The sequence below is a fragment of the Odocoileus virginianus genome, chromosome 9 (assembly GCF_023699985.2).
Source record: "Odocoileus virginianus isolate 20LAN1187 ecotype Illinois chromosome 9, Ovbor_1.2, whole genome shotgun sequence".
NCBI lineage: Eukaryota > Metazoa > Chordata > Mammalia > Artiodactyla > Cervidae > Odocoileus > Odocoileus virginianus.
In genome coordinates this window covers 44,702,324-44,716,084 of record NC_069682.1, presented here as the reverse complement: position 1 = coordinate 44,716,084, position 13,761 = coordinate 44,702,324, and the positions used below count along the sequence as shown (strand labels likewise).

Here is a 13,761-nt window from a genome sequence, read left to right as displayed (position 1 = left end):
AGATTTTTTCACATACACTTATAAACATGTATTTGCTTTGTAGCTTGCTTCTTTTTACTTTATAATATATCAGCCATATTTTCATGTCAGCATATATGTGTCTGACTCACTTTTTTTAACTACTACAAAATAATCAAAGAAAAGGCTAAACCATAGTTTATCAGGACCTGTGGGTTGCTTGAATTTTTGCTCTTTCAAAAACTGAATATTCTTGTTCAAGTATTTTTGATAAATACTTTATATTTCTTTAGAATAGTAACCATGGACATGCTCATTAATGGGCAAAAAGACATTTAAAGATCCTGCCAAAGTGCTTCCTACTGACATATGTATAAGTGCCAGTTTATACCACATACTCACCAACACCACACATTATCAGTACTTACAATCTAGATAAATCTGATAGGAAAATAGAAATTATGTCATCTGGTTTTAGTTTTAATTCTCTGATTATTAGTGAGGTTGAGCATATTTTCCAATGTTTATGTGGCCATTTGGTTTCATCTGTGAATTGCCTGTTTATAATATTTGCCCCATTTTTTATTGAATTCTTTATATTTTTCATATTGATTTATAGGAGCACTTATTTATTGCAAATATTTTCTTTCAATCTATATCTTGTCTTAACATATAATTTTCTCTAGGATATTTTTTGCCATTAAAAATGTTTAAATGATTTAAACATGATTTAAATGATTTAAAAATGATTGTAAAGTCAGCCTTATGTGTCATAACCTAAAGGCTTCCTCTCTTGCTTAGAGAGGGCTTCTTCTCTGAAAGATAACAAAGTTTTCTATTGTGTTTCCTTCTAATAGCTTTGATTGTTATCTTTAGATTTTTAAATACAATATGCCTTTAGATATAAAATCATATACCGTGCATTTCACGTACCAACATTTCACTCATTTAAAATGTACAAGTCAGTGGTTTTTAGTATATTCAGGGTTGTGCAACCATCACCACTGTGTAATTTCAGAGCATTTTCATCACCCCATCAAAAAACCTTATCACGCATTAGAAGCCTCTTCCCATTTCCCTCCAATTCTCCCAGTCCTCAACAACCATCAGTCTACTTTCTACCTCTGTGGATTGGCCTGTTCTGGACATTTCATGTAGATAGAATTATACAATATACAAAATACATGGTACTTTGGGACAGTTTCTTTCCTTTAGCATATTTTCAGGGTCCATCTGTATTGTAGCATGTATCAGTATTTTATTTCTTTTTATTGCCAAATAATATTCCATTATATGTATATGCCATGTTTTATCATGGACATCTGAATTATTTCTGTTTTTTGGTTATTATGACTAATGCTGCTATAACCATTCATGTACACATCTTGGGGTTTTTTCCTTTGACTTTTTTAAATTGTGCTAAAATATACAAAATATAGCATTTGCCATTTTAATCATTTTTAGGTCTACAGTTCAGTGGCAAGAAGTATAGTCACAGTGTTGTGCAACTATCACCACTATTTCCAGAACTGTTTCATCATCCTATACAGAAATTCTATACACATTAAACAAAACTCCCCATTTTCTCCTTCCTCCAGCAGCTAGTAAACTCTATTCTACTTCCTGTCTGTATGAATTTGTCTGTTCTCAGCACTTCATCATATAAGTGGAGTCATACAATAGTCGTCTTTCTGTGTCTGTCTGTTTTCACTGAGTTTTCACTGAACTAATGTCTTCAAGATGCATATATGTTATAGCTTTTATCAGAATTCTTGTCCTTTTTAAGGCTGAATAATACTCATTGTATGTATATACTTCCTTTTGTTATTCATTCACCAATTGATAGATATTTTGGTTGTTTCTACTTTTTGGCTATTGTGAATAATGCTACTGTGAGCATTGCAGTACAAATATCCATTCAAGTCCCTGTTTTCATTCTTTTTTCAGTATATGCTTATGAGTGAAATTGCTGGATCTTATTCTATGTTCAACTTTTTGATGAACTGCCAAACTGTTTCTTATGGAGGCTGCACCGTTTTACATTCCCATGAGCAATGCATAAGGGTTCCAGTTTCTCCACATTCTTAGCAACGTTTGTTATTTTCTGTCTTTTAGGTTAGATTGATCCTAATGGATGTGAAGTGGTATCACATTGTGCTTTTGCATGCTTGGATTCTTTAATCTATCTGTATATTTTGGATGTGTAAGGCTTTGTGATTTTCTATCTTGTTTTCCAAATGGCTAGGCATTTTTAACACTATTATAGTGTTGAAAGAAAGCTTCTTTTGCTTATAAAATGCCATTTTATTTTATATTAAATTACATACTTTCACTAGGTCTGTTGCTAGATATTGCTTTATTGACATTTTGTCCATTGCCATAGCAATAACACACTATTTTAGTTGCTGCCACTTTATTATGTTTCAATAACTGAGAGGAAAAGTATCTTCCCAACATTGCTGTTTTTTCAAAATGTTCTTGGAGATATTGGAACTTTGTCTTTTCCAGCCCAACTTGAACAGCTTGCATGAAGTTCCACTAAAAACCTGTGTCCTTGTCCACTGAAATACAGAGGGTGGGTGGTTAAGATTCTGCTTAGAATTACACAGAGTCTACAGATCAGCCTGGGGATTCCTTCTCCTTATTTTACTTACCACATAAACCATTCCATTAGCTGTGTTTCCCACCAACAGAAGTATGATAACAAAGGGAAAATAATGAAGTCTAACTAAGATGGGTCAGTTTGGCCTCTTAAAGAAGCTCTGGGAAATATTTTGAGAAAGTTCTTAATTCCTAAGTAAAATGAACTGGGGTAGTGGAAAGATAGAGGGGTTTCTTTCAGTTACCTGAGCTAAAATTTATTGCATCTGGATAACAAGAATTGACCTCAGTTATTCTAAAACTTTTGTATCATGGGATGTAAATATGCCCCATCACACACACATATGCACATACCTGTTCTTTTCTCTAGTATGATGCTGTCCGAATAAACCAACTCTATGAACAAGCCAGGTGGGCCATTCTCTTAGAAGAAATTGACTGCACAGAGGAAGAAATGTTGATCTTTGCAGCACTACAGGTATGAGAACGTTGGTACCTTCCTCTGGAAGGAAACAAAGAAAATTTGTTCTCCTCAAAGTTTCATTTTCTTTCTACTGATTTTTTCTTTGAAAAGGAGTTGAAATTTAGTGTAGTAAATTTAAGTTTAAAATATTCCTCATAAAAAAAATAAAATAAAATAAAATATTCCTCATAACCAACCCATGTATAATCTTATAAGGCATCAGTCTTGCTATCCTCATTGCTTCCACACTATAAGGTTAACCAGTGATGGAGAAGAACTGAGTTGGAACATGACTAACCATAAAGTAATTTACATTAAAATGTCATTTTCCCTGCATACCCGGGAGATCTCCTTCCAGGAGATGTTCAGTATTTTCTTTCTTCATTTGTGTTTCTAATAGTCCTAAAACCTCTGTTTCTGTTGTAGTATCACATTAGCAAACTGTCATTGTCCACTGAAATACAGGATTTTACAAATGACTCTGAGGTTGACGAAGTAGAAGCAGCACTTTCTAATTTGGAAGTGACCCTGGAAGGCGGAAAAGCAGACAACACTTTGGTATGAATATTTCTGATAAGTCAGAATTGTGGCTTTGCTCTGATTGACAAATATAAATGAGCTTTTTTTATTATAAATAAGGGAATATTTTGTCTGATTTTGAAGAAAAGAAAATACTCTGTTCCTCAGACAAACTTCAACCTGACTAGCTTTTCTTGGATCAGCTCTGTAAGTGACTGTAAAGTATTTTTGTCACTCCCAATGACAGTTCTTTTGTATTATATTTCTTCTTAAAGATAAGCAAGTTTGGTATGAGGGAAAGACCGGTCCGGTCTCCACTTCACTAGAGTGGAACATGAAATTGGCCCTCTAACTGAAGTCTAGAAGAATGAAGTAGCTGTGAAAGTAAAGAGAATGCTTCTCAGATACAAAACCGTGTGATCTGTTGACCTAGTCATGCATTTCTCTGGGCAAGACTGTACACTGTAAAAAGTTCCTGAACCCTTTTGACTTTAGGAAATGAAGAAACACTCTCCAGTAAAACATAAAGTAATAACACTCCTGCTTCTTATCCAGCAAATGTGGCTGAACTGTCATCTTTATAATTGCAGTGCCCTGCCTTGTTTGATTCATTCGTTGGGAGCCAGCCTTTTGTTTAACTTCTTCTATCATTAATCACATTGAATCAGAGAGGTAGATTCATTGTAATTGGGTATAAATAGTAATAGACGTAATGAAGCATTGTATTGTATTTAATGTGTGTTCTCTTATGATTGAATTCCTTAAAATAGGAAATTGGTATAATGCAAAAGCAACTACCTCATACAAATGAAATTCTCAGATTCTGTAGAGATCCAGGCCCTGAACCACATTTATGAGACCTGGGCCCCACGAAACTGGATTTCTCTTTTGTTTACTTCCTCCACTAAACACTTAACAATGGAAAAGTCATCCTTCTTAGAACAAATGGAAAATTCCCTCTCAACGCCCTCAATATTTTTATGTGATGCCAAACAATAGTCTTTTCAGTTTGAAAATAGGCACCAACCTATACCATAGAATGAACTTTGAACCAGATTCCTTCTGAGAATCAGTAAGATTCTATATATCAGTAAACTATCTAGATATAGCTAATCTTATGATGTAAAAATTATGAAATATTTTGTTTGTACATAAAAGTAGTAGTTTCTAACTCAGATTTTTAAGTTGAATGATACTGTATGGTCAGTTTTTTGTAATCTTTTTTCGTTTGAGTAATATATGACTCAGAAAGTGAAAAAATACAAAAATGTACAGCTTAACAAATCAGTATTAAATTATCAGCCAAGTTACCACCCAAATCAAGAAATAGAACTTCACCAGTTACCCCCAGGATCCCCACAGGTGCCTAATCTCAGTCCCAGCCCTCTCCCACCCTACCCCTGAGGTCACTCCTGGAAATGTAGCTAGTATGAATGAGGAAGTGAGTTTTTCATTTTAATTAATTCTTATGTAAATAGTTCCACGTGCCAGTTGGGATAGAGTACCAGCACCACCTGTCTAATTACTGCTTGTCAAATGTTATCTGCTTTTCCTCAGGAGGACATTACTGATATCCCTAAACTTGCAGATAATCTCAGATTATTTAGGTAAGTCACCCTTGAAGAGGAAAGAAGTTACTCATAGCAAAATCTTGCAGGTAAAGAGTGTAGGAGTTTAAACTGAACATCCATTAGGCAGGTTCATGGTTCAAAGGTAAGAGCACAAGCTTTGGCATCAGACAGATAATGGGTGGATCCTAGCTCCATAGTGCACAACAGCTGGATGATCTCAGGCATTGTTGTCATGTCTCTGAGCCTCAGTTTCCTGATCTATGAGGTGGGGATATACCTCCTCTTGGGCATGTTGGGAATATTAAATTAAATGATGCGTATGAAGCATTAAACATGGTTCCTGGCCCATTAAGTGCTGGTATAGATATGGTCGGTATTGGTGATCGTGAACACGTATGCCAGACTTTTACAGTCCATCTGCTCAGGGCTCTCATACCATTTGAAGGCTCTTTTATGATTTAAGAGCAAGTGGTCTCTAGAGCTTTGATCCCAGACTTATAGAGAGTTGGCTTCCCTGGTGGCTCAGAGAGTAAAGAATCTGCCTGCAATGCAAGAGACATGGGTTCGATCCCTGGGTCAGAAAAATCCCCTGGAGAAGGGAGTGGCTACCCACTCCAGTATTCTTGCCTGGAAAATTCCATGGACAGAGGAGTCTGATGGGCTACAATCCACGAGGTCGCAGAGTCAGACATGACTGAGTGACTAACACACACATATACACACCTTAGTTTATCTACCTTCACCTGTTAAAGTATTTCTGAAAAACCCCCCAGTCACCTCAGATGACTCTGAAACTGTTAAAAGGAAAAGAAGTTTTTTACTTTCTTCATGAAAGACTGCCACATTTGTGATGGTGCCAGGGTGGGTTAGGATGAAAGGAGTAAGGTTCATTTGAAGTTCTATCAGTTACTTTATGGTTTGTTGACTTTTCTTAACAAACTGATACTTCACTTAGTTGGCTTGAAAAGAAACACCGGTTGCTTTTGTTACCACGATTCAAAGAAAAACTTGGAAAGAATGAGCAATGAATCAGGTATAAATGAGAAATAAGAGTCCAAAGGTATTTGTCACTGGGTTTCTACAGGGTTTTTTAATGTGATCTTAGCAGATGGTCCAAACAATTGGGTCATTCGTTTATCTTCTGTGGCGTAAATAGTTGTAATCATGCATATCATTACAGTCAAAATTACAGAAAAAAATAATAATTTGAATCCACAGATCTATCTTTAAAAATTATTAATTGTTCTTGAGAGAAATTTGGTTGCCATAGCTTCTATAGAGAGCAAACTGAGCTCTTCACAGACCAAATGATGACAATATTCTTCCTATAAAATGATAAACCCTAAAAAGGAGATGATATTCTGGAAGTAAGCCCCACATCTGTATCACTTTAAAGTGACTTTTATGCTAAAACACACAAAGTTGTCCTCATATTTGGCCAGTGGACACTTTGTCTACCAAAGTTCTCAATGCATTGAATGTAATATATAATATTGTTTCTGGAAGAAAAAAATTTAGGAGGAAGGGAGTGGGGAGAGTGAAGCTGATGACACAGAAAAGGAGAAGGGAAAGGAGGAAGGAGGTTGGAGGGTGTACCTCTGCTGTTGGTGGGTGTGTGACCCTAATAGGCCATTCTTTTCTCTGGGCCTCCTGTCCTCAACAGAAGAGCATTGAACTAGCCCTTTTTTCTTTGACAGTGAAGCTCTTTTTTCTTTCCTAAACCACATCTATTGAACCCACATGTAAATAATGGACTTCTCTTCCTAGCAATGTGGTATCTGATCTGATGTAAATCTCAATCTTGCTTGCCTATACAAAATTGGTCTTGAGGGGAAGGAAATGGCAACCCACTCCAGTACTCTTGCCTGGAAAATTCCATGGATGGAGGAGCCCAGTGGGCACAGTCCATGGGAAAAAAAAAAAAATTGGTCTTGAAGTGAGACTGGGAAGTCACAAGTGAGACTTCCTCAGCTTGTAGGGAATGAAGAGGGAACCAGTTCTATTAGGTTGGTGCAAAAGTAAATGTGGTTTTGTATTGTTGAACTTTGCCATTTGATATTGGAATACATCCTTAAATAAGTGTAGTTATATTATATATCATTTTAATGCCTATTTCTCGCTTTATTTTTTTCTGCTAATGACATTACTTGCTGTGTATTTTAACATTCATTTTAGACTATGGAAATGATATTAGACAAAAAGCAAATTCAAGCAGTTTTCTTATTCGAGTTCAGAATGGGTCATAAAGCAGCAGAGATGTTGCATAGAGCCTGTAATAGTGCATTTGGCCCAGTAACTGCTAATGAACGTACAGTGGTCGTTCAAGAAGTATTGCAAAGGAGATGAGAGACTTGAAAATGAGGAGCGTAGTGGCTGGCCGTCCAAAGTTGACAGCAACCAATTGAGAGCAATCATCAAAGCTGATCCTCTTACAACTGCAGGAGAATTTGCCGAAGAATTCAGCATCGACCATTCTACAATCATTTAGCATTTGAAACAAATTGGAAAGGTGAAAAGGCTTGATAGGTAGGTGCCTCATGAACTGACCAAAAATTTAAAAAATCATCATTTTGAAATGTCATCTTCTCTTATACTATACAACAACAACCAACCATTTCTCGATTGGATTGTGACATGTGAGAAAAAAGTGGATTTTATATGATGACCAGTAACAACCAGCTCAGTAGTTGGACCAAGAAGACACCCCAAAGCACTTCCCAAAGCCAAACTTGGACCCAAAAAATGTCATGATCACTCTTTGGTGATCTGCTGCCAGCGTGATCCACTACAGCTTTCTGAATCCCAGCAAAATCATTACATCTGAGAAGTGTGCTCAGCAAATCAATGAGATGCACCAAAAACTGCAACACCTGCAGCTGGCATTGGTCAACAGAAAGGGCCCAGTCCTTCACACCTAACCACATTGCATGTCACACAACCAACGCTTCAAAAGTTGAACAAATTGGGCTACATACGAAGTTTTGCCTCATCCATCATGTTCACCTGACCTCTTGCCAACCTTGGACTACCACTTCTTCAAGCATCTCAACAACTTTTTGCAGGGAAAATGCTTCCACAACCAGCAGGAGGCAGAAAATGCTTTCCAAGAGTTCATCAAATTTCGAAGCACAGACTTTTTACGCTACAGAAAAAAACAAACTTATTTCTCGCTGGCAAAAATGTGTTGATTGTAAGTTCCTAGTTTGATTAATAAAGATGTGTTTGAGCCTAGTTAAGATGATTTAAAATTCACAATCCAAAACAGCAATTACATTTGCACCAACCTAATACAGATGCTGGAGAAGGAAATGGCAATCCACTCCAGAATTCTTGCCTGGAAAATCCCATGGACAGAGGAGCCTGGTGGGCTACAGTCCATGGGGTTGCAAGAGTCAGACATGACTTAGCAGCTAAACCACCACCATACCTCAATGGTCTAGTGGTTTTCCCTCCCTTTCCCTAATACAGATGAAGGGCTTCCCAGGTGACTCAGTGGTAAAGAACCTTCCTGCCAATGCAGGAGACACAGGAGACGGTTCGATCCCTGGGTCAGGAAGATCCCCTGGAGGAGGGCATGGCAACCCACTCCACTATTCTTGACTGGAGAATCCCATGGACAGAGGAGCCTGGTGGGCTACAGTTCATAGAGTCACAAAGAGTCAGACACAACTGAAGCAACATAGCACACACACACACACAATACAAATGAAGCCTCAGTTGCACAGAGAGACTAGGCTATAGACATCGATTCTCAAGGCTCAGGGCTGGGACTGTAATCCCTGTACAAAACTTAAGGTGGGGCTGCCTCCTGTGAGAAAGTGAGCCAGGACTGAAGCCTCTGCCTAAAGGCAGAAACTTGTAAGAGCTGCCTTCTCTGCTTAACCAGGAATAGAAAAACTGCCCATCAGTGGAAGGAAGAGTAAGAAGTTCATCTTTGCATGGGGTTCTGTGTGGGGAAATGCGATGTCCTTTGAAAAATAAGAGCCATGGTCTCTGCCACACACAGATGTAGATCTAAATTTAAGTGTCTTATATGATAAAAGAATTCTGAAAAATAAAACATACTGGTCCAAAACCACAAAAGCTATGAAACCCTGGCAAATGTAATTGCAAAAATACCTAGAGAGCTGCAGAGAAACTAAACCCCCTCAAATAAACAAACAAATAAAAACCTTTCCAATACAAATTGCTAACCATGTGAGTTCACGAACTACCATAAAGGTCAGTAGGCCCAATAAATAAGAGGATTAGATAGTACAACAATCTGAAGAAACCATAAAATGAGTATGTTAAGAATCATTAAATATACTGAAAGGTTTAATGAAATAAATAAAATTCTAGAAACTCTAGAAAAGAAAAATATAGAAATTAAAAATTGAATACATGTGTTAAACATCAAGTTCAAAACACAGCTAATGGAATCCCCTGTCAGCCCAGTGTTTAGGACTCAGATTTCACTGCCAAGGGCCCAGGTCCATTCCCTAGTCAGGGAACTAAGATCTCACAAGCCACACAGCATGGCCAAAAATAAAAAAAAGTTAAGGAGAGGACTTAGAAAGATAAAAGTGGAAAATATGATATAAGTAGAATTAGAGGGTTCAAATAGGAGTTTAAGAAGGGAAAAAGGGTGGAGAAGCAAGCATTCAAAAGAGAATACTCCTGGACTTGCCTGGTGGTACAGTGGATAAGAATCTGCCTGCCATTGTAGGAGACACAGGTTCGATCCCTGATCTGGGAAGATTCCACATGCTGCAGAGCAACTAAGCCCATGAGCCACAACTACTGAAGCCCATGCACAGCCAAATAAATAAATAAAAAGCCAACGAGAAACTCTCAGGTTAAGAGGAAACTGCAGAGATTGAACTTTGCGGCTCTGCCTTTCTCTGAGCATTCCTTGAAATGGCATACACAAATTACAGGAAGAATTTCTTTGAAGGGCCATTAGATGAAGAAAATGTGATTCTTACATTGTATCCAGTTAATGAGGAAATTGTTGAAGACCATCAAGTGGAACCAGGTGTTTCCTCAACTTCAGAAGTCAAAGAGGAGGCATTGAATACAAATGATCAAGTTCCTCCTCCTCAAACAAATGAGCTTGAGGAAGCTTGTCGGAGCTCTAGCTTTAGAAGATCAGTTTGTCCCTTGCCGACCACATTGCCTCCAATTAACGACGTGAGTCGGGACACGGTGGTACTGGTACCAACAACTTAAGTTGAGTACCGATGGCCAGAAAATAGAAGTTTATCGGAGACTCCGAGAACATGCTTATCCTGAAAAAGATCAGTATATTCCTAAATCATCACAGGAGGCCCAAATGCACTCATGTTCAAGGAAATACAACATGGTGACCAAGAGAGGAAGTACACAGAAAAGAAAGATGAGTGAGAGTGAGGAAAAGCCTAACTTGGTTGAGGTGGTAACTTCAGCTCAGGTAGCCAGCTGGCAGCATGGTCAAGAACTGCTGCAAGGGCTGTTCAGCCGAAGGCTGTGAATTCGTGTGCCCTTCCTACCTCTCAGTCCTCTCTGCCCCAAGCCTCAGGCATCCGGTGTTTTGTGGTCCATGGCAGACCACTCTTGGCAGACACAGAAGGTTGGGTTCACCTGCGGTTCCAAGCAGGTCAGACCTGGGTTCCCAACACCCCCAGGAGGATGACCTCTCTCTTCATGTTACCTGCCTGCACTTTCGCACCCCCAGACCTGGAAGATAGCATGTTATGCCCTGAATGTGTTAAGAGGAATGAGAAGATTATGAAAAGATTAATCCTAATGGGGAGGAGGAAGAAACCTGGTTTGGATACATCATCATCATTGCTTTTAAATGGGTCATGTCTTAAAACAGAATAAGTGATTATCAGAGGGGAAGAGTGGGAAGTGGGGAAATGGGTGATAGGGGTAGTTTTAAGGTAATCACAGTAACTAGATTTTTGTAGTATCAAATATCGAATTACCGTGTTGTATATCTGTAGTGGTGTATGCCTGTTTATGTGTATGTGTGCTTAGTCGCTGTTGTTCAGTTGAGCTTGATTCTTTGGGACCCCATGGACTGCAGTCTGACAGGCTTTGCTGTCCATGGAATTTTCCAGGCAAGAATACTGGTGGAGGACTTGCCATTTCCTTCTCCAGGGGAAACTTCCTGACCCAGGGATCAAACCTGCATCTCCTGCATTGGCAGGAGGATTCTTTACCACTGTGCCATCTGGGAAGCCTTGTACATCTGTAATGAAATGTTATGTACTGGTTTTGCCTCAGTTTTTTAAAATGTTAGAATTCACCGCTGGAGCCATCTGGTCTTGGAGTTTTGCTTGTTGAGAAGTTTTTGATTACTGTTTCAATCTCCTTACCAATGATCAGGGGGAAAAGGATAAATGGTGGAGAGCCCACAGTTAAAGTGACTCACATCGCAATGATTGCTATGCTCTGTCCTCACCATCCTCAGTGTGGCCTGATGCCTTAAGTGCAGATGGGAATGTCTGTATTCTGTACTTGAGGTTTACCTGAAAGTGACTGTTACTAGCTGTGTATTGATAGAATGCAATTTGGTTTTGTTTTAGTGAATAGATTTTTTTTTTTAGCAGTTTTAGGCTTAATGCTGAATATTCCATTGTCTGGATTTACCATAATTTATCCATTCATATCTTGAAGGCCACTTTGGTTGCTTCCAAGTTTTGGCAATTATGAATAAAGCTGCTACAAACAAAAATGTCTATAAATAAGGCAAAATCACTTATAAAAAAAGAGAATGCTTGAGAGTTTTTGTAATTGTTGACAAAATCCTTAAATTCAGAAATCTCAAATCCCAACAAAATAAATCAATATAAATATACATCTTGATATGGCCAAACATTGGTAAGAGAAAGTTTTTAAAGTCAGAGAGAAAAGATAGATTTCCTACAAAAGGAAAATAGGGGCAGCAGATATCTTGTTGGCTGGAAGATATTTTTAAAGGACTAAGGAAAGATAAAGGCTTTCCAGGTGGCACTAGTGGTAAAGAGCCAGCCTGCCAATGCAGGAGACATGAAAGATGCAGGTTTGATCCTTGGTCGGGAATATCCGCTGAAGGAGGACATGGTCACCCATTCCAGTATTCTTTCATGGAGAATCCCATGGACAGAGGAGTCTGGCAGGCTATCATCCATGAATGTGTGCTCAGTCACTTCAGTCATGTCCAACTCTTTGCAACCCTATGGCTCCTCTTCAATATTTTACTTGCTACAAACCCTTAAATATAAATCAGGCAAGATACAATCCTAGTAGTCAACTATATGTTTAATAAAAACAGTAATTTATTCCCAAACTGTGAGGTATAACCACTGTTGGAGAAACTGCTTTGGAATAAATGGCTCCACAGCAAGGTTATAGCTGAGAGGTTATACATAAAATTCATTCATGGAGTTAGTCACAGTCAAGTTACTATAGCAAAGAAGTTCTAATCAGACATACATAATGTGCTATAGAAAACTGTCAGTTTGATTCAATTTATAAATGAGACTCTTTACAGTACTTTTAAAGAGATGGAGGGTGACCATGAATATCTTTGGTCCTGCTTTAAGGCTCACTGGTTATCACATGCAAAATTACCTATAAGTGTTATACTTAAAAAAAAAAAAAAGTGTTCCAAATCTGTGACTTTTCTGTGATGATAAGTGGCCATTGATAGTGAGTCTCCAGATACTTTAAAAATAATAAATACACTTAATCTGTAATTTTTTAAAGGTGATTGTAAAATGAGTGAGTATGGAACCAGATTTTGGAAGATATTAATGCTATGAAGAGAACATTTTGAGAGTTATTTGGAAATGTTTCCATTGTCACTGTGTTGCCAGTAATGATACTGCCTATTAAGACAGTATTATCTGCTCACCTTAAAACTTGGAAACAGAATTTTTCTGTGTTAAACAGCATCCAAACTGAGTGATAGTGTATTTGAAACACACTTATTAAAAATACTAAATTACAACATATCCTGATTAATTTGCATAAGTGAGTGACTGACATCAAGGAATATGAAAATTAGTAGCCTTGCTTCAACAAAAACCTTCACAAACAGACAAACGGCATTAAAATATGAATATTGTAATTAGTAAACACAGCCAACAGTGTGGTTCCTCCACTGGGGTTTGTATAACCTCCCTTCTTGAAACAAAATGAACTTTTCATATATAATTTTCAATAACTGTAACTATGTTAGGAAGTAGGTACTCAAAATATTTTAAAGATAGATTGTGCCCAGATTTATTTTGGAGATTATGGGGCAAACTAGGAAACCATGTTAGAAAAGCTTACCTAAATTGCAGACACCTGTGCCCTAAACTGAACCTGCTGAATACGACTCTCTGGGAATGGATCCAAGCTTATATATCTCCAATAAGTTCCCTTCCATGTCTTATGAACACCAGAGTTTGAGAACCATTTTTCTAGAAAATAAAGTCCAACTTCTTAGCCATGCATCTAGAGGCCCACAGTGGCCCCAGCCTGCTTACTGTTCTTGTCTTCATCAGCCCTGACATGGAAATGACGTAGTTTCAGAGACTTCCCCTCTGCCCATTTCCATGGCTCAACCCAGAACCCAGCATAAGGGAGATGTCCAGGAAGTGTTGACCCAACTTCTACCAGCAAGGTACCCAACTCTGACTCACCTCTGCATTCTGG

The 13,761-nt window shown here is 38.0% G+C and overlaps 1 protein-coding gene and 1 pseudogene across 4 annotated transcripts in view; both read left to right on the top strand.

The window, feature by feature from the left end:
- FERMT1 (FERM domain containing kindlin 1) overlaps positions 1–13,761 on the top strand; it is a 55,987-nt gene that overhangs the window by 27,477 nt on the left and 14,749 nt on the right. For all 4 annotated transcript variants that reach the window (XR_002317969.2, XM_020914445.2, XM_020914438.2 and 1 more), the window contains exons 7-9: positions 2,930–3,037; positions 3,449–3,580; positions 5,099–5,148. Coding sequence is in view for 3 of the 4 variants with exons in the window: in XM_020914445.2 (XP_020770104.1) it covers positions 2,930–3,037; positions 3,449–3,580; positions 5,099–5,148 (290 nt within the window). In the remaining variant the exon portion in view is untranslated. The remainder of the gene's footprint in view (positions 1–2,929; positions 3,038–3,448; positions 3,581–5,098; positions 5,149–13,761) is intronic.
- LOC139036681 (developmental pluripotency-associated protein 2 pseudogene) lies at positions 7,036–12,980 on the top strand (annotated as a pseudogene).